The sequence below is a fragment of the Microcebus murinus genome, chromosome 16 (genome assembly GCF_040939455.1).
Source record: "Microcebus murinus isolate Inina chromosome 16, M.murinus_Inina_mat1.0, whole genome shotgun sequence".
Classification (NCBI taxonomy): Eukaryota; Metazoa; Chordata; class Mammalia; order Primates; family Cheirogaleidae; genus Microcebus; species Microcebus murinus.
Window position 1 is genome coordinate 28,748,166 of NC_134119.1, and position 26,728 is coordinate 28,774,893.

The 26,728-nt window shown below is 52.1% G+C and overlaps 1 protein-coding gene across 1 annotated transcript; it reads right to left on the reverse strand.

Moving 5' to 3' along the window:
• Positions 1-4,603: 4,603 nt before the first annotated feature.
• TRIB3 (tribbles pseudokinase 3) lies at positions 4,604-18,254 on the reverse strand. The gene is made up of 4 exons (XM_012755278.2): positions 18,034-18,254; positions 13,820-14,110; positions 9,773-10,065; positions 4,604-6,267 (listed from the first exon to the last, which is right to left on the reverse strand). The coding sequence occupies exons 2-4, from the start codon at positions 14,108-14,110 to the stop codon at positions 5,775-5,777; spliced, it is 1,077 nt and encodes a 358-aa protein (XP_012610732.1). The 5' UTR covers positions 18,034-18,254; the 3' UTR covers positions 4,604-5,774.
• Positions 18,255-26,728: the final 8,474 nt, after the last annotated feature.

The window sequence follows — 26,728 nt, forward strand, 5'->3', positions numbered from 1 at the left end:
CTTTGCATCCTCCAGCTACCTGCCCCCTTTCTCCTCCTCGTCCCATAAAGCAGCAGATCCTGTGGAATCCACCCACAGGATAGATCCAGAATCTGTCACCCCTTCCCTTCTCCGTGCTCTATCCTTTCAGGGGTCCTTGTGTCTCCTTTTGCCCGCTACAGCCCATCTCCACCCGGCTGGACAGTGTAAATCAACCCCCCGCTGCTCCCACACTCCGATATTCCCACCTCACTCAAAGTAAAAGCAGAAGTCCCTCCCAAGGCCTGCAAACCGCCCCCAGCCTCTGCCTTGGTCCCTGAATGCTCTCCCCTTGGCGCTCTCCACTCTCCCGGCTCTTGGAATAAATCAGTCTCATTGCCACCTCAGGGCCTTTGCACTTGCCATAACCCAAATATCTGCATAGCTGCCTCCTTCCCTTTATGTTAGCCTTTACCTGAAAGTCTTCCCTAACTACCCTATCTGAAATTTCACAGACACACATGTATCCAGCATGTCATATCCTCCTTCCTGGCTTTATTTTTTTTCTACTCAATATATATTACTATCTAAAACAGTAGGCTGGGCGAGGTGGCTCACACCTGTAATCCTAGCTCTCTGGGAGGCCAAGGCGGGCAGATCACTCAAGGTCAGGAGTTCGAAACCAGCCTGAGCAAGAGCGAGACCCGTCTCTACTAAAAATAGAAACAAATCAATTGGCCAACTAAAAATATATAGAAAAAATTAGCCGGGCATGGTGACACATGCCTGTAGTCCCAGCTACTCGAGAGGCTGAGGCAGGAGGATTGCCTGAGCCCAGGAGTTTGAGGTTGCTGTGAGCTAAGCTGACGCCAGGGCACTCTAGCTCAGGCAACAGAGTGAGACTCTGTCACAAAAAAATAAAATAAAATAAAACAGTAGTATATTTATTCTATCTATCTTGTTTTTGGTCTGTTTTCCTCTTCTAGAGGTCAAGGACTTTTGTCTGTTTTGCTCACTACTGTTTTCCTGGTGTCTAGAACAGTTCCTAACATAGAGTAGGTGCTCAAGGACTATATGTTGAAAGAATGGGCCGAGCGCGGTGGCTCACGCCTGTAATCCTAGCACTCTGGGAGGCCGAGGCGGGCGGATTGCTCGAGGTTGGGAGTTCGAAACCATCCTGAGCGAGACCCCGTCTCTACTAAAAATAGAAAGAAATTAATTGACCAACTAAAAATATATATACAAAAAACTAGCCGGGCATGGTGGCACATGCCTGTAGTCCCAGCTACTTGGGAGGCTGAGGCAGGAGGATCGTTTGAGCCCAGGAGTTTGAGGTTGCTGTGAGCTAGGCTGACGCCACGGCACTCACTCTAGCCTAGGCAACAAAAGTGAGACTCTGTCTCAAAAAAATAAATAAATAAATAAATAAATAAAAAAAAAAGAATGAATGAGTCTCAGACTTTTTCTGGGATCATTTTCCTTTTGCCTGAAACATATCCCATAAGCACTCCCAGCCTATAAATTAAACTGTATCATATATATATATATATATATATATATATATATATGATAAAACAAGGATGTGTATAGCATTTGGTACTACCTGTAGTTTCAGGCTTCCACTGGGGGTCTTGGAATATATCATCCACTGATAAGGGAGGGCCACTGTGTATTGAAAAAAAGGCCCCAAATGATTTTGAGCCCCTCCCATCAGAAGGAGGGGAACCCCAGAAAGAGAGAGAATCTATTTTCCAGCTTCCTGAATTGGGCTATGTGACCTGTTTTGGCCACTGGCACCTTTGCTAATGTGACACAAGCACAGCTTGCACATTGGGACTTGTCCTCTCTTGTTGCCTTTTTTTTTTTTTGAGACAGAGTCTCACTTTGTTGTCCAGGCTAGAGTGAGTGCCATGGCGTCAGCCTAGCTCACAGCAACCTCAAACTCCTGGGCTCAAGCAATCCTGCTGCCTCAGCCTACTGAGTAGCTGGGACTACAGGCATGTGCCACTATGCCCGGCTAATTTTTTATATATATATATTAGTTGGCCAATTAATTTCTTTCTATTTTTTCTATAGTAGAGACGGAGTCTCGCTCGGGCTGGTTTTGAACTCCTGACCTTGAGCAATCCACCCACCTCGGCCTCCCAGAGTGTCTTGTTGCCTTTTGAAACCCCAAGACCACCACAGGAAGGAGGGAGGCTAAGCCTGTGGAAGGGTGAGGCCACGTGGAACAGGGAGGAGCCTGTCCAGCCAAGGCAGCTGTGAGAGTGACCCAGCTGAGCCCAGCCCAAATTGCTAACCCAGAGAAGCATAAACCACCAAGCGTGGGAGGTTGTAATATAGCAGACCGACACAACCTGGTTACTACTAGAAAGTATTTTTCCTCCTTTCACTTGTGGCAAATGTTCCCTAGCCATAGTAATTACCACTAACTGCCTACCAGACAAACTTTGAATCTCAAAGACTTAACACAAGAAGCTTTATTTCTTGCTCGGTGAAATCCAGTATGAATCCGGTGATCCTCCTCCATCTTGTAGCTAAGGGAACTGGTGGCCTCAGGGTAGGTGTGGCAGGGGAAGAGAAAGCTGGAGGCCCACCAGCTCTCAATTGCTTCAGCCCAGAAATGACCCCTCTGGATGCCGGAAACTTGCACACAAGAAGTGACCCCAGGCCCCACCCATCACTTTCACACACATCATTGGCCAGAACCAGTCATGTGACTGGAAGAAGGGCTGGAAAATGTAGGGGAGCACCTGCAGTGTTTGGATACCTATTTTGGCCACAAAGAACTAACCATTTATTTGTATGGTTATCTGTTTAACATCTGTCTCCGCTATTAGACTGAATCCTAGAGGGCAGAGACCACATCTGTCTTGCATGGTGCCCGGCCTATAGCAGGCACTCAGCAATCATTGTTGAATTGCAAAGTGAAGGGATAACCCAGCAGGCCACAACAGGATCATGTGTGTTTAGCTCCCAGTGGCAGAGAAAATCCTCAACTAAATTTCTAACAGTCCCTCCCTTTCTGTAATATACATGCATTACATTTGATATTGTAAAACTCTTATACAAGGATGACTAAATGAACACCAGTGGGACACCAAAGTCCTCGTTCATTAGGGCCAGGGGTGTGGATTTTACACCTTTTTTATGGGGCACTTTTCATGTGGCTGCATCTGAGCAGCCTTGTCAAAATTTCCTGCGTCAAGGCAAAACCAGGTAAGTCTTTTACTCCGTTGTGAGGTCTCGGATGAGTCTTCTACTCTCTCTAAACCTCATTTTTCTTATTTGTAAAGTGACGAGAGCATCGACCTAGTTGGGATGTCGTGAGGAGTAAATGAGCCTCTCCGTGTAACGTGGCAAAGGGTTGGCACAGTACCTGTCCCCAGGCAGCCCTGGGTAATGCTGGGTGCACAGAGATGAGGCCGACTCATCCCTGTCTGTATCAGTTAACTTTTGCTGTATAACAAAACACCCCAAAACTTAGTGGCTTAAAACAAGAATGATTCCATGTAACTCATGACGTGGTGGGTGAGCTGAGCAATTCTTCTAGTCTGGGCGGTCTGGGCTGAGCCCTGCAGTCAGCCGGAGGCCACCTGGTGCCAGATGATCCAGGACTGCCTTGCTGATCCGCAGTGGGCAGGCTGTTGGCCAAGCCACCTCCCTTCTTCTCCACATTCTTTTTCCCACTCTCCTCCACTCTCTGAACTTGATTTTGTTCAGGTCTCACTCCCCCTCCTGCATGAAGTTTGAACTTCCTGCAGCGAGGCCGCCCGCGCCTGCAGCTGGAGGACCGCCATGATTAATGCCAACCCATTTTCCTTGCTGGTGATTGGTCAGGTGAGGGCATGTGACCCATTCTGGCCAATGAGATGCACGGCAGAGTCTATTAGCCGTGCTTCTGGGAAAGCAGCCCCCCTCCCGAGGAAGAGCTATGGGAACAACAGCAGCTAACTCTCATTGTGGGCTGGTGCTGCGTACCTTTCATTCCAGGTGCTTCACATAAAACAACTGATTCAGTTTTCATGAGTTGGGTACTATTATTATCCCCCATTTTACAGAGAAAGAATCTGAGATGTAGAGTGGTTAGGAACTTGCCAAGGGTCAAACAAGTGAGTGCTGGAGCCAGGTTTTAATTCCGGGCAGCCTAACTCCAAGTTCTCAAGTACTACAATGCCACACTAGTCAAGTGACTGGAAAGGACTAGGCAGAGGGGTCAAGTGCTTCCTCTGGTCATAGACCTTTCTACTGTGACATCTGGGACTGCTGTAGCCATTGCACCAGCAATCTCCAGGGACAACAAAGAGACAGAAGGAGCCTGGTGAGCCTTGTCCCTGCAAACAGCCATGAGGGCAGAATGAACGGGCACTGAAGCCCACACTATCTGTTGACTTCTTACTTCGTGTGAAACCTATTTCCTTTTTATTTAAGCCACCTTGACTCGGAAAAGTATCCCAACTGAGAGCCACTGCCTCCAGAAGAAACAGTGTGGAAAGACCCGCTGGGCTGCAGGGAATCTGTCTGTTCTCACAAACCACTCAACTGGGACACAAGGCCTCTGCCTTTCACCAGGGGGACAGTTTTGAAGGCAAGGAAAACTGGTAAGAGATAGTAGGAGGATAGAATAAATCTGGAGAAATAAAAGTATTTCACAACTCTCCTTTATTAGGCACAGGTAAAAATATATATTCATGGTCTCTAAAACCCATAGTATTGATCTGGACCCAAATGCATCCACAGTACAGGGCTTGGGACATTCCTGGTGGCCACGGGACAGACCCTGCCTAATGCTGTCCCCCAACCTTGGTGCTAAGGTCAGGGGCCACCAAGGTCAACAGGTCTGGACCCGAATTCCAAATCATTGCTTGAGTTAGACAAGAACAAGCCTTATAGTTTAGATTCTTGGTCTTCCGGCCCAAACCCTTGGCTTGGGCCTGGAAAGAAAAGCTCTTGATCGAGAGGACAGAGCTGCTGGGAGCACGATTCCCAGCACAGCCGGGCTCTGGAGTCCTGAGTTGCAGGGGAGAGGCCTGGAGCCTTTGGCACAGGGATACCTCCCTTTCTCTGAAAAGGTGCAAGATACAAAGGCAGCTGGGTTTGTGAAAGGGAATGTCCTACAGAGACAGGTGCCTGAGCACCAGTACGAGTGGTGGCCGCCCCTGGTACTAAGTGTGCCCTGTGTAGACACTGACCTCTGGGTGTAGAAAAGTGCTGGCAGTTCAAAAATGCCAGCCCGGCCAGGCACAGCGGCTCACATGTGTAAATCCGAGCACTTTGAGAGGCTGAGGCAGGAGAATTGCTTGAGGTCAGAGGTTCAAGACCAGCCTGAGCAACAGTGAGACCCTATCTCTGCAAAAATTAGAAAAATTAGCCAGGCATAGTGGTACATGCCTGTAGTCCCAGCTACTCAGGAGGCTGAGACAGGAGGATCACTTGAGCCCAGGAATTTGAGGTTGCTGTGAGCTAGGCTGATGCCACTACTGCACTCTAGCCAGGGTGACAGAGTGAGTGAGACTCTGTCTCAAAAAAAAAAATAAAATAAAAAGAATGCCAGCCTGCCAGCTCTGTGAGCAGGGAGTTTTGACTCCTTTGCTCATTGATGTGTTCCCAGCACCTAGCACAGAGCTTGGCACACAGGAAGCGCCCAAGCAGGCCTTGTGTGTGTGCGGAACACACAGGTGAGCACACAGCACACCTGCACAGGCTTCCTTTCTCCCTCCTAGAAGGCACTTAAGGTTTGGCTTGGTTCAAAGTAGCAGGAGAAGGCTTGGGGCCACCCCAAGCGCAATCCACTGTTTGCAGCTGAGAGAGTAGATCTAGCCATACAGATCTACCTCTCTTTCTCCCTCCTCGTCCTCTGCCTCCTCCAGCCCCTGTCCGTCGGGGACCACCTGGTCAGCCTCCCAGAGGTGGGATCGGGATGGGGCGGAAGGGATCGGGTCCTCCCGCAGCCAGGGGTGCAGCAGGATGCCTGTGGCCGTGAGCCGCTCAGCCGGCTCCCGTCGAAGGAGGCAGCGGACCAGGCAGCGGGCGGCAGCTGAGAGGCCCTCAGGCAGGGCAAAGGCCCCTCGGCGGATCTTGCCAAAGAGCAGGGCAGGCTCTGAGTCCTGGAAGGGGTAGTGGCCGGCCAGCATGGTGAAGAGCGCCACGCCCAGGCTCCAGACATCAGCCGCCTTGCCAGAGTAGGATGCCCGTGAGCTGAGGATCTCGGGTCCCACGTAGGCTGGGCAGGCGTGCTTGTCCCACAGGGAGTCGTCTGGCCCGGTCAGCACACAAGCATCCTCCAGGTTCTCCAGCACGAGCTTCGTCCTGGGGCAGGGGAGAGATGGAGGGTCAAGTCCTATCTGGAACCCCCATGTCACTGCCCCCACTGTCACCATAATGGCACACACTTCCCGAGTGGCTGCTGGCATTTGACAGAAGTGAGCTAGTCCTGTGAGGCTGGATGACTGATCTTGTTTGACAGATAGGGAAGCCCAGGGTGAGAGCGTGTAAGTCATTTCTTAAGGTCACAGTAATTAAATGTAAACTAACACTCTGAAAGGAACACATTTCCCAACAGTCCCTTGGGGAGGGGACTGAGGAACCTGAGAGGGTTGAGCCTCTCTTAAACCAGGCGGGGTGTGGTTGCTCACACCTGTAATCCCAGCACTTCAAGACTTTAAAAAAAAAAAAGCCTCTCTTAAACCAGAGGAAACTTAGGGCAGGTTAACAAAATGAGAGAAACAGGAAGTGTGTCAGACATATCAGCACAAGCCTTGCCTAAAACGGTCACAACTAACATCAACACGGTGTAGTATTTATTTATTTTATTTTTTTGTGACAGGGTCTTGCTCTGTTGCCCAGGCTGGGGTGCAATGGTGTGATCCTATTTCACAGCAACCTCAAATTCCTGGGCACAAGGGATCCTCTTGCCTCAGCCTCCTGAGTTGCTGGGACTAAAGGGGCATACCATTATGCCCAGCTAATTTTTTTTATTTTTTGTAGAAATGGGGTCTTGCTATTGCCCAGGCTGGTTTTGAACTCTTGACCTCAAGTGATCCTACCACCTGGACCTCCCAAAGTGCTAGGATTACAAGGTGTGAGCCACCATGCCTGGCACAGCCTAGTATTTGTTGAGTATCCACTTGCATTCCTGGCCCTGGGCTAAGCTCATTCCCTGGCTCATCTCATTCTGTCCTGGCCTCAAACTGAAAGGAAGACGCCATTTTCCAGCTCTAGAGCACCGATGGGGGTCGGGGGGACACAGGCTCTCGCCTACCCAGAGCCAGTGCTATGAACCACTCACGTAGTTCCCAAGGTGGCCTCATGTTCTTATTTTTTCTCTGAGAAGCAAGGAGATCATATTTGAATGAAAAAGTCCCTGTTTTTAAAATGTTGGCAACTAATTTCACTTAAAAACACAAACTATCGGGTATTTGGGGCAAAAAAAAATGGTGTGTGTAGCTTTCCATTTGCAACTTTTATCGTAAACAACTCCCATGGAGTGTTCTAGATGGCTTTAATAGTATTAATAATAATCCTATTACCACTGTGATTAATCTTCTTCCTTATGGCACCACTGTCTGGATGCCTAATGGCATTTCACAAATGCTGACTGAACCTATGAATCACAGTACTGTGTGTGTGTGTGTGTGTGTGTGTACGTGTGTCTGAGACAACATTATTGGCCCATTTTACAGATGAAGAAACAAAGGCTCAGGCAGGTACAGCCATTGCTCAAGGCCAAAATGCAGGTAAGAAGCAGAACCAGGATTTCAACCTAAGTCTGTCTGACTCACAGTTCTTCTTCTACCACCGATTCTTAAAACTATCGCCTTGGGAAGAGAAGTAAGCACTTTGGCTCCTCCAGGAGGTCTGGGGTAGGTGTACCCACCCTAAGCTTAAAATTTGTTTGAAGTTATGTACTAGCTTAAAAATAATAACTTTTACACTCTCCTTCTTACTAAAAGGCATGTTTGTTTTAATATAAAATGTGGAAGAAGGAAACAGAAAAATCAGCCTTAAGCACACACCACAGTAGTAACTGCTGGAGGCAAGATAGATGGCTGCTAAAATTAATGGGTGAAAGTTGAGAAAAACATAGGACATTAATATGCATAACCTCAAAGTACTTCCCCCAAGGTATTTTTTTTTTTTTTTGAGATAGAGTCTCACTTTGTTGCCCCGGCTAGAGTGCCATGGCATCAGCCTAGCTCACAGCAACCTCAAACTCCTGCGCTCAAGCACTCCTTCTGCCTCAGCCACCCGAGTAGCTGGGACTACAGGCATGCGCCACCATGCCCGGCTAATTTTTTTCTATATATTTTTAGTTGGCCAATTAATTTCTTTCTATTTTTAGTAGAGACGGGGTCTCGCTCTTGCTCAGGCTGGTCTTGAACTCCTGACCTTGAGTGATCCTCGCACCTTGGCCTCCCAGAGTGCTAGGATTACAGGGGCGTGAGCCACCACGCCTGGTGCCCCAAAGTATTTATTAATACAAAGGGTAAGTTAGGAACTTTACAGTGGGGAGACACTACCTTAACCAAGTGGTCACAGTAATGACCTATCAGCTCATGCATTGCCCACCACGATGTGCTGGGAAGGACCTGTCCCTTCTGCGGATTCTCGCCAAAGACTCGTGACTGCAATCTAACCATGGGGAAACATCAATCCAATCCGAATTGAGAGACATACAAAGTAACTGGCAGTACTCTTCAAAATTCTCAAGGTCATGAAAAACAGGAAAAGACTGAGGAACGCTCTCAAACTGGAAGACCCCAAGGTAATACGACAACTAAATGGAGCAAAGGGATGTTTGTGGGAAACTAGGGAAGTCTGAATAAATCCATGGTTGAGTCAATACTCCAGGGTTAATTTCTTAGTTTTGATCATTGTGCTATGGCTATGCTAGGTGTCAGTATTCGTGGAAAGTGGGTAAAGGATATATAGAAACTCTTTGAACTATTTTTGCAACTTTCCTGAAAGTCTAAAATTATTTCAAAAGAAAACGTTTAAAAAAATGCAATGGGGTCACACGCCTTCCTCCACAAAAAACTCTTGAGATGAAACTGATACTCCCAGCGGTTGTTCCTGGCTGCTCAGTGTTCTCCCTGACACACCCTGCAGGCCCCAGGAGTCTGGGGAAGGGCCAGGAGGCAGGTCCCTCTGCCTCTCTCCCCAGGAGAGTTACCTATTTGTCTTCTTTTCTTAGCATCTCAACCTAGAGAAGGAAAGTTACCTTTTAACCAAAAAGTGCTAATTTTCAGTTTCACAGAAAAGGTTTCCATGTGGGAAACCTCAGGCCCTGTTTGGCTGTCATGTTGAGATCCTGGAAACATCTTAACAATCCAGCCCTTTCTCCTACCAATGGGGAAACTGAGGCTCAGAGACACTGGGTCACCTAGAGTCAGCTGGTAAGCCCAGGTGGCCCCTGTCTCTCAAGCTCAGAGTGAATTAGCACCCAGGTTCTGGAGCCAGATCTGGGTTCAAATGCTGACCTCTACCATTTATTTAGCTGTGGGATCGTGGGCAAGTTTCTTGATCTCTCTGGGCTTCAGTTTCCTTATCTGTCATATGGGGACAATAATAGTACCTACCTCATATTTGTAAGGATCCAGGACAGGCCTGATGGTGCAGCGACTGCCCTGGCCACTGTCAGCTACTGTGATTGTCACCGATCCACCTCGAGGGGCTTCCAACAGGACTGAGTCAACTTTTCCGAGGGAACTAGTGTGCGTGCGCTGGTTAGGCCGGGCTCGTCTACTTGCCTGGTTACTTTGCCTGGCCCACCCCTTGAGCGTGTCTGTGGGTGGGTCTCTGAGGCCACACTCACCTCCCAGAGTCCGTGAAGACAAAGCGACGCAGCTTGAGGTCGCGCAGGACTAGGCCGTGCTGGTGACAGTGCGCCACGGCGGCGGCCATCTGGCGGAAGAGTGCGGCGGCCTCGGGCTCGGGCAGGCGGCGGCGGCTGCGCACCAGGCTGTGCATGTCCCCGTGGGTCCGAGCGAAAAAGGTGTAGAGGCGCTGGGGGCCCGCGAGCACCTCGGCGGGTCGGGCCACGTGCTCGTGGCGGGGCAGCCGCGCGTAGGGCTCCAGCACCGCCAGGGCCTCGCGGGCGGGGTACACCTGTGGGTGGAGCATGGGGTGAGCACACTGGGGACCCCGGGGCGCTTGGGCTGGCCTGGCAAAACGGTCCCAGCTGTCACTCAGCCCTGATAACAGCCCTTAAAATAGTATGACCTGCCCCATTTTACAGTTGGGGAAGCTGAGAAGCCCACAGCCAGCAAGCGCGGCTGGGATCGCACCTGTGCACCCCATCATCTGTGCTCTCAACTGCCCTGTAATGACCTTGAATGTCAGATGACTGAAATAGCAGGTCACACCAACAGAAAAATAACCCTAAAAGCGGAGAAAATCCAGAAGGGCAGATAACGGGGAAGTCACCTTGTGCCCATCATCTTCAAGGCTACAGGTCTCCGCTGTCCACCCGCCACTTTCACTCATTCCGAAAGCCGGCATGGAGCCCACCTGAGCCAGCCACCAGCGGCTAACTGGACAGGCAGCCCCGGGCCCTGCTCTCCCGGTGCCCACTGGGAGACAGTGTAACAAGCCAATAAATTAAATATTTACAAATTCTGATATGCCTTGCAAAGGAACCAAGAAAGATGCTGGAATGGAGAGTATTTTGGAAGAGGGCACCTATTTTAGAAAGTGTGGTCCAGAAGTGACCGCTTTCTGGGTGGAGAGGCACAGACAGTGCAAAGGCCCTGAGGCAAGAGAGAGCTTGACCTGCTCTGGAGACCCAGCCAAAGATCAGTGTGGCTGCAATGGTGCCGAGAAGAGGGACGTGCAGTGAGGGTGGCGAGGTTGTGGGGAAACGCGCTGAGGGTTAATGGGCATCCCAGTGAAACTCACCAATGCCCTGAAAGGTGTGTCCCACTTTACTGATGGTAAGACTGAGGTTCAGAGAAGGGAAGTGACCTGTTAGAAGCTATACAACCAGGCCGGGCGCGGTGGCTCACGCCTGTAATCCTAGCACTCTGGGAGGCCGAGGCGGACGGATTGCTCAAGGTCAGGAGTTCAATACCAGCCTGAGCAAGAGTGAGACCCCGTCTCTACTATAAATAGAAATAAATTAGTTGGCCAACTAATATTATATACAAAAAATTAGCCGGACATCGTGGTACATGCCTGTAATCCCAGCTACTTAGGAGGCTGAGGCAGCAGGATCCCTTGAGCCCAGGAGTTTGAGGTTGCAGTGAGCTAGGCTGATGCCACGGCACTCACTCTAGCCTGGGCAACAAAGTGAGACTCTGTCTCAAAAAAAAAAAAAAAGCCAATCAGTGGAGCAGAGCCAGTATGCTCACTTTGGTTTGTCTGACTTTAAACCCATTGCATGTTATATTAACTATGCCACACAGGAAAAAAAAAAACAACATATACATATTTAATCCATGAGAAAAATTTAAAGCATATAACTTTAAAAAAACCAGTTGAGGTGACATGGAGGAAATAACTCAACACAGAAACTACTTTTTTTTGTTGTTTTTAGTGAGGGCGGGCCCCTTCCTGCCGCTGTGCACTTGCACTTGCTGTACCTGCTGCCTGCACGCTCTGCCCCTAGACCCACAGGCTGGCTCCTTCCATCCATGAAGTCACTGCTCACAGGTCACCTCCCTAGCTAAAATCACCTGCACCACTGCCCTTCTTGCCTCCTGATGTCCCTGTTTCCAGCTTTATTTTTCCTCCATAGCACTTACGATCACATGGCACATGTTTTTCTTATTCACTGTTTATCACTGGTCTTTCCCAGGAGAACGACAGCTTGATGAGAGCAGAGCTGTGATTTTTTTTTTTTTTTTTGGTTTGTTTTGTTTTGAGACAGAGTCTCACTGTGTTGCCCAGACTAGAGTGTCGTGGCGTCAGACTAGCTCACAGCAACCTCAAACTCCTGGGCTCAAGAGATCCTTCTGCCTCAGCCTCCCGAGTAGCTGGGACTACAGGCATGCGCCACCATGCCCGGCTAATTTTTTCTATATATTTTTAGTTGGCCAATTAATTTCTTTCTATTTATAGTAGAGACAGGGTCTCGCTCTTGCTCAGGCTGGTTTTTAACGCCTGACCTCGAGCGATCCTCTCGCCTCAGCCTCCCAGAGTGCTAGGATTCACCGCGCCCAGCCTAGAGCTGTGTTTGTAGCCACAGCACAGTGCATGCGGCATGTACTGGTGGGCAATGAAGCTTTGGTGAATTAATGACTATGGGGATACTCTACAAAGATAGGATACTGCTCGTTCTATATACACTGGCCAGAAAAGCCAAGGGTACTCTGGAAGCAATAGTTCAGCCCCTGCAGTTCACAATGGCACAGGGACAGGGACGAGCCCATCCCAGTGGATTTCCCTAAATGTTTCTGATGAATGGGGCCCTGTGACAGCATGGTGCTTCTGCCTCGGGCCTGCTTGAGTCACTCCTCTTTGCATGGGTTCCCCTCCGCAGTGGGAATGGAAAAGAACCTGTGATGCTGCAGGAAGGAGACCCAGAGTTCAGGGTTCCAGGGAGCACCCAGGTTAGAGCACTGGGGGCCAGCATCAGGCAGCTCAGAGCCCAGGTGAAGCTGGGGGCTGGACCTTGTGTGGGTCTCCCCGCCTGCACCCTGTGCCCCTTCAGCGGGCGCTGGGGCCAGCTGTTGCTGCTCCCAGTAGGAGGCTTAAGTCCCTCCACCTCTCTGTGCATTCCCAAGGGACCCAGGCCGCCTTCTGCTCCTCTCCTGTGTATGTAGGTCTCCCCTATCTCCCTTACACCTGCCTACCAGGGGCAGCCTGCCCTGCTTGTGTCTGAAACACTTATTCTAACATGGAACACAGGACTCTCTGGGCTCAGCTTGCCACCTCTGACACCTCCTGGCTCTGTGACACAGCAAGTAACCACACCTCTCTGAGCCTCGCTGTCCTCTATCTGTAAAATGGGCACAATAATTTTAACTATCTCATTGGTTGTTGAAGAGTAAAAGACACTGTGCATACTAAGCAATCAACATAGTACCTGGTGGACAGTAAATACCTATTGTTAGACTTTGTATTCTCATCTCTGTCCTTTTGGGGACTGTGACCTGCCAATGTCCTATATGGCCTGACCCTTAAGGGGCCTTGGCCCTGCCCATTTCCTGATTTCTGCCAGGAATCTTCAGACTTCTCTACCCCTTACCTCCCGCTAGGATCCAGGCCTGATGCTATGTGACTTCATGCATGGCCCTTCCCCTCTCTTGACCTCAGTCTTCCTATTTGTAAAATGGCCACAGATTAGGCTCAATCACCTCTGAGGTCCCAGAGGTCCACCACGTCTCACCTTTCTATCATGGAAACATGCAAACTTCTACAGTGGCTCCCCACAGCCCAGCGGAAGCTCCTTCCTAACGCCTTCGTGCCAGCTGCTGCCAGCTGTCACTCCTGCCTCTCCCTCTGGCCACAGTGAACTCTGTTTCATTTCCTGAAGTGAATGCGCTCACTCCTCTAGGCCTTCGCACAACTGTTCCCGCCTGCAACTCCTTTCTCCCACTTCTACCTGGCTAACTCCTATTCAGCCTCTTCTGACACCCCGGTGAATACATTAGGGGCATCCTCTGTGCTCACATGGTCCCTAAGCTGCACCCTCGCAGCGATTATCACAGGATAGGGCCTCAGCTGTGAACTCCCCCAGGGCTGGGACCACATCTGCTTCGCCTCTCTGGTCTCAGCCTAGCAAGGGACTCACTGGCTGCTTCCCCAGCAAACACAGGAATAAATGAATACAAGGACCTCCCAGTGCCCTGGGAATCTTCTGGAGCTAAGAGCCTTTTGAGGCCTCCTGTGACGCTGGGGGGAGTGGCCGGCGGGCACATACCTTGCAGGTGAACTCAGTGCCTGTGGGGCAGTGCAGGGCCCGGTAGACCTGCCCGCCCTCCTCAGGTTCCAGGAGGACATAGGGCCCAAGCCTGGAGGCAGTGGCCACAGCAGGTGCACGATCTGGAGCAGGGGGTGGGCTCAGGGGCAGCAGGCAGGGAGGTGGCCTGGGCTGGGGCGCACTTCGAGCTTGTTTCCGGATGGGACATTCAGTGTCCAAGTCATCGTCCAACTCCAGCCGCTTCTTCCTGGAGGGGGCGTCTGCAGGAGCAGCCAGAGGGGTGGCTTGCATCTAGAAAGAAGCGGAGAAAGGCACTAAGCGGGGGCTGTTTGGTGGCCCCTCTTTTCCCCTGCTGGTGGGAGGGTACATGGCACAGCCTTTATGGAGGGTGCTTTGGCAGTGTTTGTTAAAATGACAAAAGCACATATCCTTGACTGGTGTCTCGCTTCTCAGAATTTATCCTCCAGTTAAACTGTTCACAAAAAATTAGATATGTGAAAGGCTGATTATCAGAGCCTTGTGTCTCTATGGGACTATCCCTAATGTCTGGCAGTAGAAGGCTGACCAAACATCGTGGTACCGCCCTGTAGTGGAATAGTATCAAGCTCTGAAGAAGGACCAGGAAGCTCTCCATATACTGATGTGAACTGATCTCCCAGATGTACCAAGAGAAAGAAGCCAAACACAGAATTATGTGTGCACAATGCTCTGTGTTAAAGAATATATGAATATAAATATATTATACAGTGTATATATAGGTTTGTATATGTATAGACTCTCTCTCTGGAAGGACACACAAGGTTGAAAGGAAATTTGTACTTATATACATTTTGAATTTTGAACCACGTAAATATATTCCCTAATCAGAAATTTACATTTAAAGAAACAAATACCTGTTAGAAAACACAGCTTGTTCCTACAAATCATAGTAAAGAAAATCAACCCATCTCATACTGTGTGGGTCTAATACATTCACAGATACGAGAGAGATGCCATCTTTTTTTTTTTTTTTGAGACAGAGTCTCGCTTTGTTGCCCAGACTAGAATGAGTACTGTGGCTTCAACCTAGCTCACAGCAACCTCAAACTCCTGGGCTCAAGCGATCCTCCTGCCTCAGCCTTCCAAGTAGCTGGGACTATAGGCATGCGCCACCATGCCCGGCTAATTTTTTGTATATATACTAGTTGGCTAATTAATTTCTTTCTATTTATAGTAGAGACGGGGTCTCGCTCTTGCTCAGGCTGGTTTTGAACTCCCGACCTCGAGTAATCCTCCCGCCTTGGCCTCCCAGAGTGCTAGGATTACAAGCCTGAGCCACTGCACCCAGCCTGAGAGATGCCATCTTATTCATTCACTTACTACCTATGGGGCAGCTACTCTGAGCTCGGCCCTGGCAGGTGCTGGGGAAGAGAAATGAGTTAGCATTCTTGCCCTCAGCATCTCCTAGGCCATTTGGAGAGCCAATGAGTCATCGTAAAATTATATCCAGTGTGGTCAGTCTTATTGTAGGGAGAAGCATGGGACTCTGGGAACCCAAAGGGGCCTCTCTCCCAGGCTGGTGGGTCAAGAGAGGACTTTTTGGAAGAGACCTGACTCTCCCTACATCGAGACCTGAAGGAGAGTCAGAGTTAGCCAGGTGATCTGGAGAGTCACATTCAGGTTCAATAGTTCTCAAACTTGCGTAGGCATTGGAATCATCTAGAAGCCTTGTTACCCCATATATTGCTGGGCTCTACTCCCAGGGTAGCCGATCCAAGGTCTGGAGTGAGGCCCAAGAATTTGCATTTATAAGTTCCTGGGGAAGGTTGATGCTGCTGTCTAGTAACTACTGTTCTAGGCAAAGGGAAAAGGCAAAACAACGTGCTGCACGTTTCCCCCAAACAATGTATCTGCAGAAAAATATGAAAAGTTTCAAAAACTATAAGGCTGGTGAGGTTACTGGAGGCCCTATTGTGAAGGTCTCTGCAAGCACCATATGGCAGAGATAGCTAGCAGTCCCCCAATCTCAGATCGCCTCTTCCTTTTTTTTTTTTTTTAAAGACAGAATCTCCCTTTATTGCCTGGGCTAGAGTGCTGTGGCATCAGCCTAGCTCACAGCAACCTCAGATTCCTGGGCTCAAGCCATCTTCCTGCCTCCCGAGTAGCTGGGACTACAGGCATGCGCCACCATGCTCGGCTAATTTTTTTCTATATATATCAGTTGGCCAATTAATTTTTTTCTATTTATGGTAGAGACGGGTTCTCGCACATGCTCAGGCTGGTTTCGAACTCCTGACCTCGAGCAATCCACCCACCTCCGCCTCCCAGAGTGCTAGGGTTACAGGCATGAACCACTGCGCTGCGCCGGGCCCAATTATTTTCTTTCTATTTTTTAGTAGAGATGGGGTCTCGCTCTGGCTCAGGCTGGTTTTGAACGGCTGACCTTGAGCCATCCTCCCACCTTGGCTTCCCAGAGTGCTAGGATTACAGGCGTGAGCCACTGAGTCTGGCTCCAAATGTGAATCTTAGCTACTGTTGCCGAGTGGCCCAAGAGCTTCTGGAATCATAGGGCCCGCATGCAGAGTCAGTCCGCAGGACAGCTCCCTTTCAGATCAGGGGAGAAGCGAGGCAGGGCTAGAGGGTCTCTCAAAGGCCCCAAGATTCATTCACTCTGCGTGACAGAGAAACCACCACCCTGGCGGCTGTGTGACAGCGTGCGGGGTGGGTGGAGGAGAGGACAATGGCATGTCAGGGTGGGAAGCTTGGCGTGGACCTGTTGCAGGGTGGGTCAGGAAATGGTCACTACTATTGCTGCATTACTGTTATTATTCGTAGCTGGAGACACTTAAGTGCCACTGTGAGGAGTCCCATGAACCTCCCCAGGGGTGGCACTCTCTACCCATCAAGGCTATTCCAAGTCATCATCCGAGGTAAGACCTGGCAAACGCCGTGTGCGTTGTGCAGCGGGAGACTGCCTGACTCTGGCCGGGCCACACCAGCAATCCAGGCTGCCTCGCCTCTAACCACCCTCAGAGCTTGGTGGGCCTGGGATAAGCTGCACAGGACAGATGGGGTAACTGCGTGTACAAAAGAGCAAGGGACTTTGTAGGCCACACTGCAGGACTAAAACCTGCCTGGTAGAATGGAGGGAGGCAGCCCCTAGTTACCCTTGCCGTTCCCTGCCACAGCTGGGACCCAGGGGAAGAGGGCAGATTACACCAAACACACACACACAGCGACACCAACAAGGCCACACGGACGTTCCAATGCCCGGGCCGGATGCCTGGCCCGAGGGCAGCAGGCGACCTCGCCTCGCCTCGCCCCGCCTTCCGCAGCCAGGCCCCTCCCGTGGGAGCGGAAGCGGCGGGCGGAGGGTGTCTGGGGTCAGAAGGATCAGCGGAAATTGAGGGGCGGCCCCAGGACTGGAGCCGGGGAGGCAAAGGTAAGGAGGTTGGGCCTCAGAGCGCAGAGACGGACCTGGGCTCTCGCCTCCCCGACCCCTCCAGTCTGCAGGTACAGCACACGCCGTCCCCAGGCACAAAGTACACACGCGCAGGTACAGCCCGCAAAGCCAGGGCTACACGGGCGTGCACACCTGTGGGCCCCGCATCCCGCGCGCCGCGTCCTCGCCGCCACTCACCCTGCGTCGCGCCCCGCGCTCCGTCTGCGGCCGCTCCCGGAACACCAGCCTGGTCCTAGCGGTGTCCGCGCATAGCCAGCCCCTGCCCAGGTGCCCAGCCCTCCGCACGGCTGTCACCATTCACGGACACACAGACACCCGAGAGCCACCGCCACCCCCTGCGGACCTCCGCAGAGTCCCCAGCCACCCCCACAAGTACTCAGTCCTCCGATGCCCCCCCAGACCCCTCACACACAAACCTCCTCTCTCCTAACCACGCGAGTCCCCTGCCCCACACTCACACAAAACAACGCACACCCTCCTCTCCGGGTGACAGCCGGACACCTCAGTCCCCGGCTCCTTCAGCCCCGCAGGTGTGCAGCCCCGCCCCAGCCCAACTCAGCCACACTGGGGCGACCCTACGCCCTGCGGGGCCGCGTCACCTGAGACCCTGGGGGGACACTCGGCCCAAGGCGCCCCCAGGACGGCGGGTACGTTAAAAGTTGTGCGTGTGTAACGCCGACTCTCAGAGGTCCCCGGTGCCCCAGCTGCCCCAGCCGTCCCTCCAACCCGCCAGTCTCCGGGCGGGTCCCCTCTCCGGGCCCCCGCCGGGTACCTTTCCCTGGTGTCCCTCGTGGGTCCTGAAGCTGCCGGTGCTCAGAGCCGCCGGGACACCGCAGGTGGACGGAGCCCGCTCCGCTGCGCCTGAGCTGGGGATCCGATCAGCTCCGGCCCCGCCCGGGTCCCCACCGCAGACGCGTGCGGAGCCGGCGCGCTTCCGCTGCGAGTGTCTGGAGGGCGCCGGGCTCGGCTCGGGCTCCCGGCCGGGTGATGTAAACCTAAGCTAATCAGCCGCCGCCTGATGTCCTCACGCCGGGGATTGCACCATCCCCCGCGCCCCGCCTCTCGGGACGCCGCCCGAGCGCGCCGGCCCGGCACCCTCCCTCGCCGCCCCGCTGGGGTGCCGGTCCCGACCCTGCCCGTCCCGCCGGCCCGGCACCCTCCCTCGCCGCCCCGCTGGGGTGCCGGTCCCGACCCCTGCCCGTCCCGCCGGCCCCGCTCCCTCCCTCGCCGCCCCGCTGGGGTGCCGGCACCCTCCCTCGCCGCCCCGCTGGGGTGCCCGTCCCGACCCTGCCCGTCCCGCCGGCCCCGCTCCCTCCCTCGCCGCCCCGCTGGGGTGCCGGTCCCGACCCTGCCCGTCCCGCTGGCCCGGCACCCTCCCTCGCCGCCCCGCTGGGGTGCAGGTCCCGACCCTGCCCGTCCCGCCGGCGCCCGGAGCTCGAGCGCAGACACCGGCCACGGAGTCTTGCTATTACCTGGGGAAAAACCTTTTTGCTTTTCGGAGCCTCAGTCTCCTGTCTCTGAAATGGGTAGAATGTTCTTCCGTCTCAGGATGGTGCCGAAGAGAAGAGAGCGCACGGTGACTGTTTCCTCGTGTCTCTGCGTTTATAAAGCGCGTTCCCACCGTTGCTTTCCTTAAACCTTTAGGCGCGCTGGGCAGGCGGGAAGCTCCGTTCTCCGCGCTGTGCCGAGAGCCAGGCTCAGCCCAGGGGTTTGGAGGAGGCTGCAGACTTCAGAGGTGACCCTGGGCTCAGAGGAACCAGGGTGGTGTCCTGAGGAGACGGAGGTCTGCTGAGCATCGCGGCAGTCATTGGAAAAGGCGGTGCAGCCTAGTGGTTACGAACAAGCCCCATGGAGCCATCCTGCCTACCTGTGCGCTCCACCTCTGCTCCACGCCCTGTGCTACCCCAAGAAAGCTACTTAAAACCCTGCCTTAGTTTCCTTTGCCATAAAACGGGCTCATAATAGTACTCCATAAGGTTGTGAGCGTTAAATAACTTAGTACATGTAAAATGCTTAGAACGGTGTGGGGCACATCTTAGGTGCTTAATAAATACGGTGAAAACAGTGGAGACTCTGGTACAGAGAAGGACCTATAATAGGACTTGCAGCCCAGGCCCTGGTGCCACTTGCTGTTGAGGAAAGCATCCCTGTGAGGCCCTGGGGGTCCAGCACCTTTCTTGGAAATCCCTTCTGACCAGAATTTATCAGTGTCGAAAAATAACTCCTCTAGGCAGAGGCTGGATGGGAGGCAGGCGAGTCATCTTTGTTTCTCTGTTTCCTTGGCCCCAGGGACCAGCTTACCTGTGTCTCCGAGCCTTGGGGATTCTGGGATCTCATTTAGCCCTGGCAAGTCCCCTGCTGGGGAGGGATGAACACACTCATTTTCTACACCAGGACACCCAGAGAGGTCAGGGCAGGGTGAAAATCTTCCACAGCCGTAAGGTGCAAGGAAGGGCAGGTGGTTGTTTTCTGAGCACCTCTGAAGCCAGCGCGGCGCTGGGTTTGCTCCCACATTCCTAAGTTTGTTTTGTCAGCCCCTGTTCTAAAGGCTGGGGAGTCAGCAGGGACCAGAATGACCCAGCCCTGCCCTCACAGATCTTCTAAATCAGTAGTGAGACAGACCATTATCAAGAAAATAAAATCAGGCTGGGTGGCCCATGGCTCATGCCTGTAATCCTAGCACTCTAGGAGGCCAAGGTGGGAGGATCGTTTGAGTTCAGGAGTTCGAGCCCAGCCTGAGCAAGAGTGAGACCCTGTCTCTACTAAAAAAAAGAAAGAAAGAAAAAAATAGAAGGAAATTAACTGGACAACTAAAAATATATAGAAAAAATGGTGGCACATGCCTGCAGTCCCAGCTACTGGGGAGGCTGATGCAGGAGGATCGCTTAAGCCCAGGAGTTTGTGGTTGCTGTGAGCTAGGCTGATGCCACGCACTCTAGCCTGGGCAACAGTGAGACAAAAAAAGAAAAGAAAATCAAAACCAAGATAATTTTAAATAATGTTATGTATTTTCTAGAAGAAAATAGAATAGATTTCTTCTGTCATGACTAAGAGTGGCTGTTTTCAGTGGGCTCCTCAGAAAGGTGATGTCTAATTTAAGATCTTAGGGAAGAGAAGAGGTGAGGAATGCAAAGTTGTGAGAGGGAGGTAGTGAAAACTATATGTGCAAAGGCCCTGAGGCAGGAACGTGAAGGTGAAGCACTTGAGGAACCCAGAGATAGCACAGTCCACAGGATTCTATAAGCAGGAAGAGTCAAGACCAGTGAGTTGCCCAAGCCCACTCGCCTTGTTGTATGAGGCAGATTTGAGTTTTGAGCCTGGGGCAGTGACTCCAGTGCCAGTGCTGTCCTGGGACATGTCACAGTCTTTGTAACCCAGCAGCCCCCACACGGACTTGTGGGTATGGTCACAGGAAGGGCGCCCTGGGCATGGCCCCCAAATTTGGGGACCTGGTCACATTTTCAGTTGTCAAATCCCAATTCCAGACCACGATTTTCCAATAGAAACATAATGTGAGCCAATGTGAGCCATGTATGTAATTACAATTTTTTAGTCATGTATTGAAGAAAGGTAAAAAGAAACTGCGGAAGTAAGTTAATTTCAATAATCTATTTAATCCAGTATGTTCAACATATTATCTCAACCAATAATCAATATAAAAATTATTAATGTCATTAAAATTATTTTTCACACTAATGTCTTCAAAATCTGATGTGTATTTTACACTTAGTTTGGACACAAATGAGCTTGGAAGCTAAATTGCCAATGGTTAAAGTGAAATGTAGTCCTCCCAAAGCAGTTGGGTTGTATTTAACAGAAAAAATACTTTACCTGCCTTAGTTTTATTTATTTATTTTTTTAGTTCTATTTTTTAGTATATATTGAGGTATGTACCTGCCTTAGTTTTAGAGTTAAAATTTAGGCTGGACGCAGTGGCTTACGCCTGTAATCCTAGCACTTTGGGAGGCTGAGATGGGAGGATCACTCAAGGTCAGGAGTTCGAGACCAGCCTGAGCAAGAGTGAGACCCCATCTCTACTAAAAAAATGGAAAGAAATTAATTGGTCAACTAAAAATATATAGAAAAAATTAGCCGGGCGTGGTGGCACATGCCTCTAGTCTCACCTACTCGGGAGGCTGAGGCAAGAGGATCACTTGAGCCCAGGAGTTGGAGGTTGCTGTGAGCGAGGCTGACGCCATGGCACTCTAGCCCAGGTGACAGAGTGAGACTGTCTTAAAAAAAAAAAAAAATTCAATAAAAAATAAAAAATTCAGTACAGTTACATCAGCCACACTGAAGCACTCAATATCCACATGTGGCAAATGGCTACTGGTGTGGTTCAAATGTGTCTCCCAATTCCATGTGTAATCCCCATTGTGGCATTAAGAGGTGAGGCCTTTAAGAGGTACCTTGGCTCATGGAGGCTCTGCTCTCAAGAATGGATTAATCCATTCATTGATTAATGGATTAATGGTTTAATGAATTAGTGGTTATCATGGGAAGGAACTGGTGGCTTTCTAAGAAGAGGAAGAGAGACCTGAGCTAGCACGCTCTGCCCCTTGTCATGTGACACGTGCCTCCCTGGGACTCTGAAGAGGGTCCCCACCAGCAAGAAGTACCTCACTAGATGCTTGCCCTCTACCTTGGACTTCTTAGCCTCCGTAACTGTAAGAAATAATTCCTTTTCTTGATAAATCATCCAGTTTCAGGTATTCTGTTATAAGCAACAGAAAATGGACTAAAACAAACACCCCCAGACCAAGATTTCCTGACATATGGTCCATGGAGTATGGCAAAGAGGTGACGAGTCTAGGTAGACGTGAGTTTGACTCCTGGATCTACAACATAGACACCAAATAATAGCCTTGAGCCTCAGTTTCTGCATCTATAAAATGGGATTAATTATACCTCCCTTGCATTGCAGTCATAAGGATTAAATGCATCAAGCCTGCCTCATGTCATAGTTAACATTGCCTGGGCTCATATCTTACCACTCAGACTTTGGGCAAGTTATTTAAGCTCTTTGTCCCTCAGTTTCCTCATCTGTAAAATGGGGATCATAATAGCACCTACCTCATTGGTTTGTCACAAGAATGAAATGACAATATTTGTGAAGAGCCTGGAATACAAATGCTATAGCCTGGGCAACAAAGTGAGACTCTTTTCTCAAAAAAAAAAAAAAAAAAAAAAAAACCCCACAGAAACTGTTGAATGGGACTTTCTTCCCAAGTCATTAGAGACACAGGAAGAAAATTGAAAGGGAATCACAACACTATTCCATGTTTTTTTTTTGAGACAATGTCTCACTTTGTTGCCCAGGCTAGAGTGAGTGCTATGGCATCAGCCTAGCTCACAGCAACCTCAAACTCCTGGGTTCAAGCGATCCTGCTGCCTCAGCCTCCCAAGTAACTGGGACTACAGGCATGTGCCACCATGTCCAGCTAATTTTTTTTCTATATATATTAGTTGGCCAATTAATTTCTTTCTATTTATAGTAGAGATGGGGTCTCGCTCTTGCTCAGGCTGGTTTTGAACTCCTGACCTCGAGCAATCCGCCCGCCTCGGCCTCCCAGAGTGCTAGGATTACAGGCGTGAGCCACCATGCCCGGCCCAGTTTCTGTGTTTTTAACACCCCTCTTGTTAAGGAAGAGAGAGTACAGCTCATCCTGGAGCCCCAGCAAGAAAGGATTTAGCTAGAATTGGATAATCTTGTTTTACTTCTCTTGTATTTAATTTTATGTTTAACTCTTCTTTATGGCAAATGATAATAGTTTTCTATTTGAGGTCAGTGACTTAAATTTCCATTTTAAATAAATTTTCCTAAGTTTTTAAAAATGAGCTAGTTGAAAGAAAAACATTATGGAACTAATGTTACAAATGGCCAGATGGATTTGGGCCAACCAGTTTGAGGAAGACGGAGGATGATTCTAGAGTTGCTGCTCGCTAGCTCGCTGAAGGCCTGTGCTCCTCTTGGGGGGCCCTGTCTGAGAGACTGGGCACCTCCCCTTCTCGGGGTGGGGGATGGTTTGCAGAAATCTCTCATCATCTGGACCATGCCCAGGCTGGGCCCCGGGAGAGGCAGAAAGGCCAGCCCAGCGGTGGCACGTGGGGGCCTGGGTTTCTTCACAAGGAATGTGATTCTTGTGCCCGTGAGTGGAGCGTGACCCTGTGGGGGTGCTTCCCTTACATCATCTCAGGTCACCCTCAAACTTCCCCACAAAGTTGCTTTTTTTGTTCCTGGAGACAGATGAGGACACCAGGCTCAGAGAAGGGAGGACGGAGGGGCCAGGGGATTCGGAGCCAGTTGGTGTGACTCAAAACACTTGTGGTCTCTCGTCCCCTGCCTTGTACCACCTGGACTAGTTGTACGACGTTGGCCAAGTTGCTTAGCGACTCTGAGACCCATGTCCCTGTCTAGAAAACGGGACTGATAATAACGTCCCTCCGACAGGGAACTCTTAGTGGATTCTACACTAAGATTCTACACACTTGTTACTGTTTCCAGCGGCCCCCGTGGCTGCGCCGGCCCCAGGCACACGCAGCCTGCCAGAGCTGAGGGTGAAAGGAGAGGTGGGGACCAGTTTCCTGAGCGTGGCCCATGTGGCAGGCTTAGACTGTGCCTCTCGCCACAGCCCTGTGCACCGAGCATGGATTCATGCCCATTTTACAGGAGAGCAAATCAGGGGTCAGAGAACAGAAGGAACCTGCCCAGGGTCACGCAGCAAGCCCTCGGGGCCACTGGGATTGATGGAGGCTTCCTGGGGAAGTCCCCCGCCCTCCTCAAGGTGGAAGGACAGTAGGAGGACAGCCCCTCCGCTTCTGCCCTTGCCTCTGACAGCTGGGCGACCTTGGGCAGCAAGTCTCTTCCTAGGCTCAGCCACGTAATCACTGCTTGGAGTGTGGGAGAGGCGATCTCCAGATTTCCAGGGATCCCGACTCTTCCCTCCTCTGGGGGGGGGGGGGGGGGAGGAGGAGGAGGAGGAGGAGGAGGAGGAGGAGGAGGAGGAGGAGGAGGAGGAGGAGGAGGAGGAGGAGGAGGAGGAGGAGGAGGAGGAGGAGGAGGAGGAGGAGGAGGAGGAGGAGGAGGAGGAGGAGGAGGAGGAGGAGGAGGAGGAGGAGGAGGAGGAGGAGGAGGAGGAGGAGGAGGAGGAGGAGGAGGAGGAGGAGGAGGAGGAGGAGGAGGAGGAGGAGGAGGAGGAGGAGGAGGAGGAGGAGGAGGAGGAGGAGGAGGAGGAGGAGGAGGAGGAGGAGGAGGAGGAGGAGGAGGAGGAGGAGGAGGAGGAGGAGGAGGAGGAGGAGGAGGAGGAGGAGGAGGAGGAGGAGGAGGAGGAGGAGGAGGAGGAGGAGGAGGAGGAGGAGGAGGAGGAGGAGGAGGAGGAGGAGGAGGAGGAGGAGGAGGAGGAGGAGGAGGAGGAGGAGGAGGAGGAGGAGGAGGAGGAGGAGGAGGAGGAGGAGGAGGAGGAGGAGGAGGAGGAGGAGGAGGAGGAGGAGGAGGAGGAGGAGGAGGAGGAGGAGGAGGAGGAGGAGGAGGAGGAGGAGGAGGAGGAGGAGGAGGAGGAGGAGGAGGAGGAGGAGGAGGAGGAGGAGGAGGAGGAGGAGGAGGAGGAGGAGGAGGAGGAGGAGGAGGAGGAGGAGGAGGAGGAGGAGGAGGAGGAGGAGGAGGAGGAGGAGGAGGAGGAGGAGGAGGAGGAGGAGGAGGAGGAGGAGGAGGAGGAGGAGGAGGAGGAGGAGGAGGAGGAGGAGGAGGAGGAGGAGGAGGAGGAGGAGGAGGAGGAGGAGGAGGAGGAGGAGGAGGAGGAGGAGGAGGAGGAGGAGGAGGAGGAGGAGGAGGAGGAGGAGGAGGAGGAGGAGGAGGAGGAGGAGGAGGAGGAGGAGGAGGAGGAGGAGGAGGAGGAGGAGGAGGAGGAGGAGGAGGAGGAGGAGGAGGAGGAGGAGGAGGAGGAGGAGGAGGAGGAGGAGGAGGAGGAGGAGGAGGAGGAGGAGGAGGAGGAGGAGGAGGAGGAGGAGGAGCCGCAGACCCGCCCCTCCCGGTACGGGAATTCTTGCTGAGTCATCTGACCTTCTTTCTTTCCTTCCTTCCTTCTGGCTTTCCTGCCTGCCTCCTGCAGGTCCCCAAGCCCTGGGAGGCTGGGGACGGAAGGAAAGGGATTATGAGAGTTCAAACCAGGCCACCGCCCAGCTCTTCCCTTTCTGCGAAAAGCTCGAGGGGTGGGGGTGGGGGCTGAAGTGTTCAGCCAGTTGCGTCAGAAAGCCTTGCGCAAGGTGCCCTCCTGGCTCAGGCACGGAGCCCTGTCCCATCGTCCCCACCCCATCTTGGGCCCCTGGGGTGCCAGAGTGAGAACAGTTAGCCTCCTGGGAGACACGGAGCCAGGCCTGGCCCTCAGGGAGTGACCAGGGAGGGTGAAGGGATGGAAGGGAGGGTTTGGGGCAGGTGCTCAGGGGGCCTAGGCTGCCTGAACAATGGAACTTTAGGCTGGAAGGTGCCCCTCAGGGCATTCAGATCCAATGTCACCCACTAGTCCCCTATGAAGGAAGAGGACACTAGGCTGGTGCCCTGGACACTGACTGAGCCCTGATCCTTCACTCTGGTCCTAGACTGAACCCTGTGGCCTGACTCTGGGCTCAAGCCACACTCTGATCTGGAATCTTGGTGGTGATCTGAGCCCTGATCACTGACCCTGGCCAGGGCTGACCCCTGACCCTGGCCCCAAACTGAACACTGACTCGGTCACTGATGGGACACTCGCCTTTCCTGTCCTGATCCGTGACCTGAATTCCAATTCTAGCTCCTGAGTTACAGTCCCGGAGGCAGATTTAGCTCTGACCCATTACTTGTGACCCCAGTCCCCAGATGAATCTCGACTCAAGCCCCAGATTCCCTGGTCACAGATACTCTCTTAAGAGTGTGGCTCAGCAGGGTGGGGGCTGCAGGTGGAGTCAGGCAGGACCACGGCGGCTAGGCTGGGGCAGGTGCTGCGTCAGTGCCCAGTGCTGGGTGAGAGCCCGCGCTGTGGGTGGGGTGTGGGAAGGGCCTGGTCTGGCAATATCGGATGGTGCATGTGGCCAGCCAGGACCTTTAAGGGAAAGTAGCTCACAGCCCTGGTGACATCAACCAGGAGTGAGTCCCAGCAGCGTTCATGCCTGTGGAGCACACCTGTGAACAGACTCACAGGGGATGTGGCCCAGACAAGGACATGGCATGTCCAACGTCTCAGGCAATGTCAACGTGGCAGTCCAGCCGTGGCACAGGGTTTGCTCATGGCTGCATCTGCACAGCAGTAGCGGTAGGCACCGCAGCCTAGTATTGTAGGACCGGGATCTGAGTCCCAGCCACTCACTGGCTGTGTGATCTTGAGCAAGCCACTTCCCTTATATAAGCCGCATCTTTACTTACATGTAGTAGGTGCCCAATAAATGTTGCTGCCTGGGCTACAGGTAAAGAAATTGCCTGGGCTCACACAGTGGCT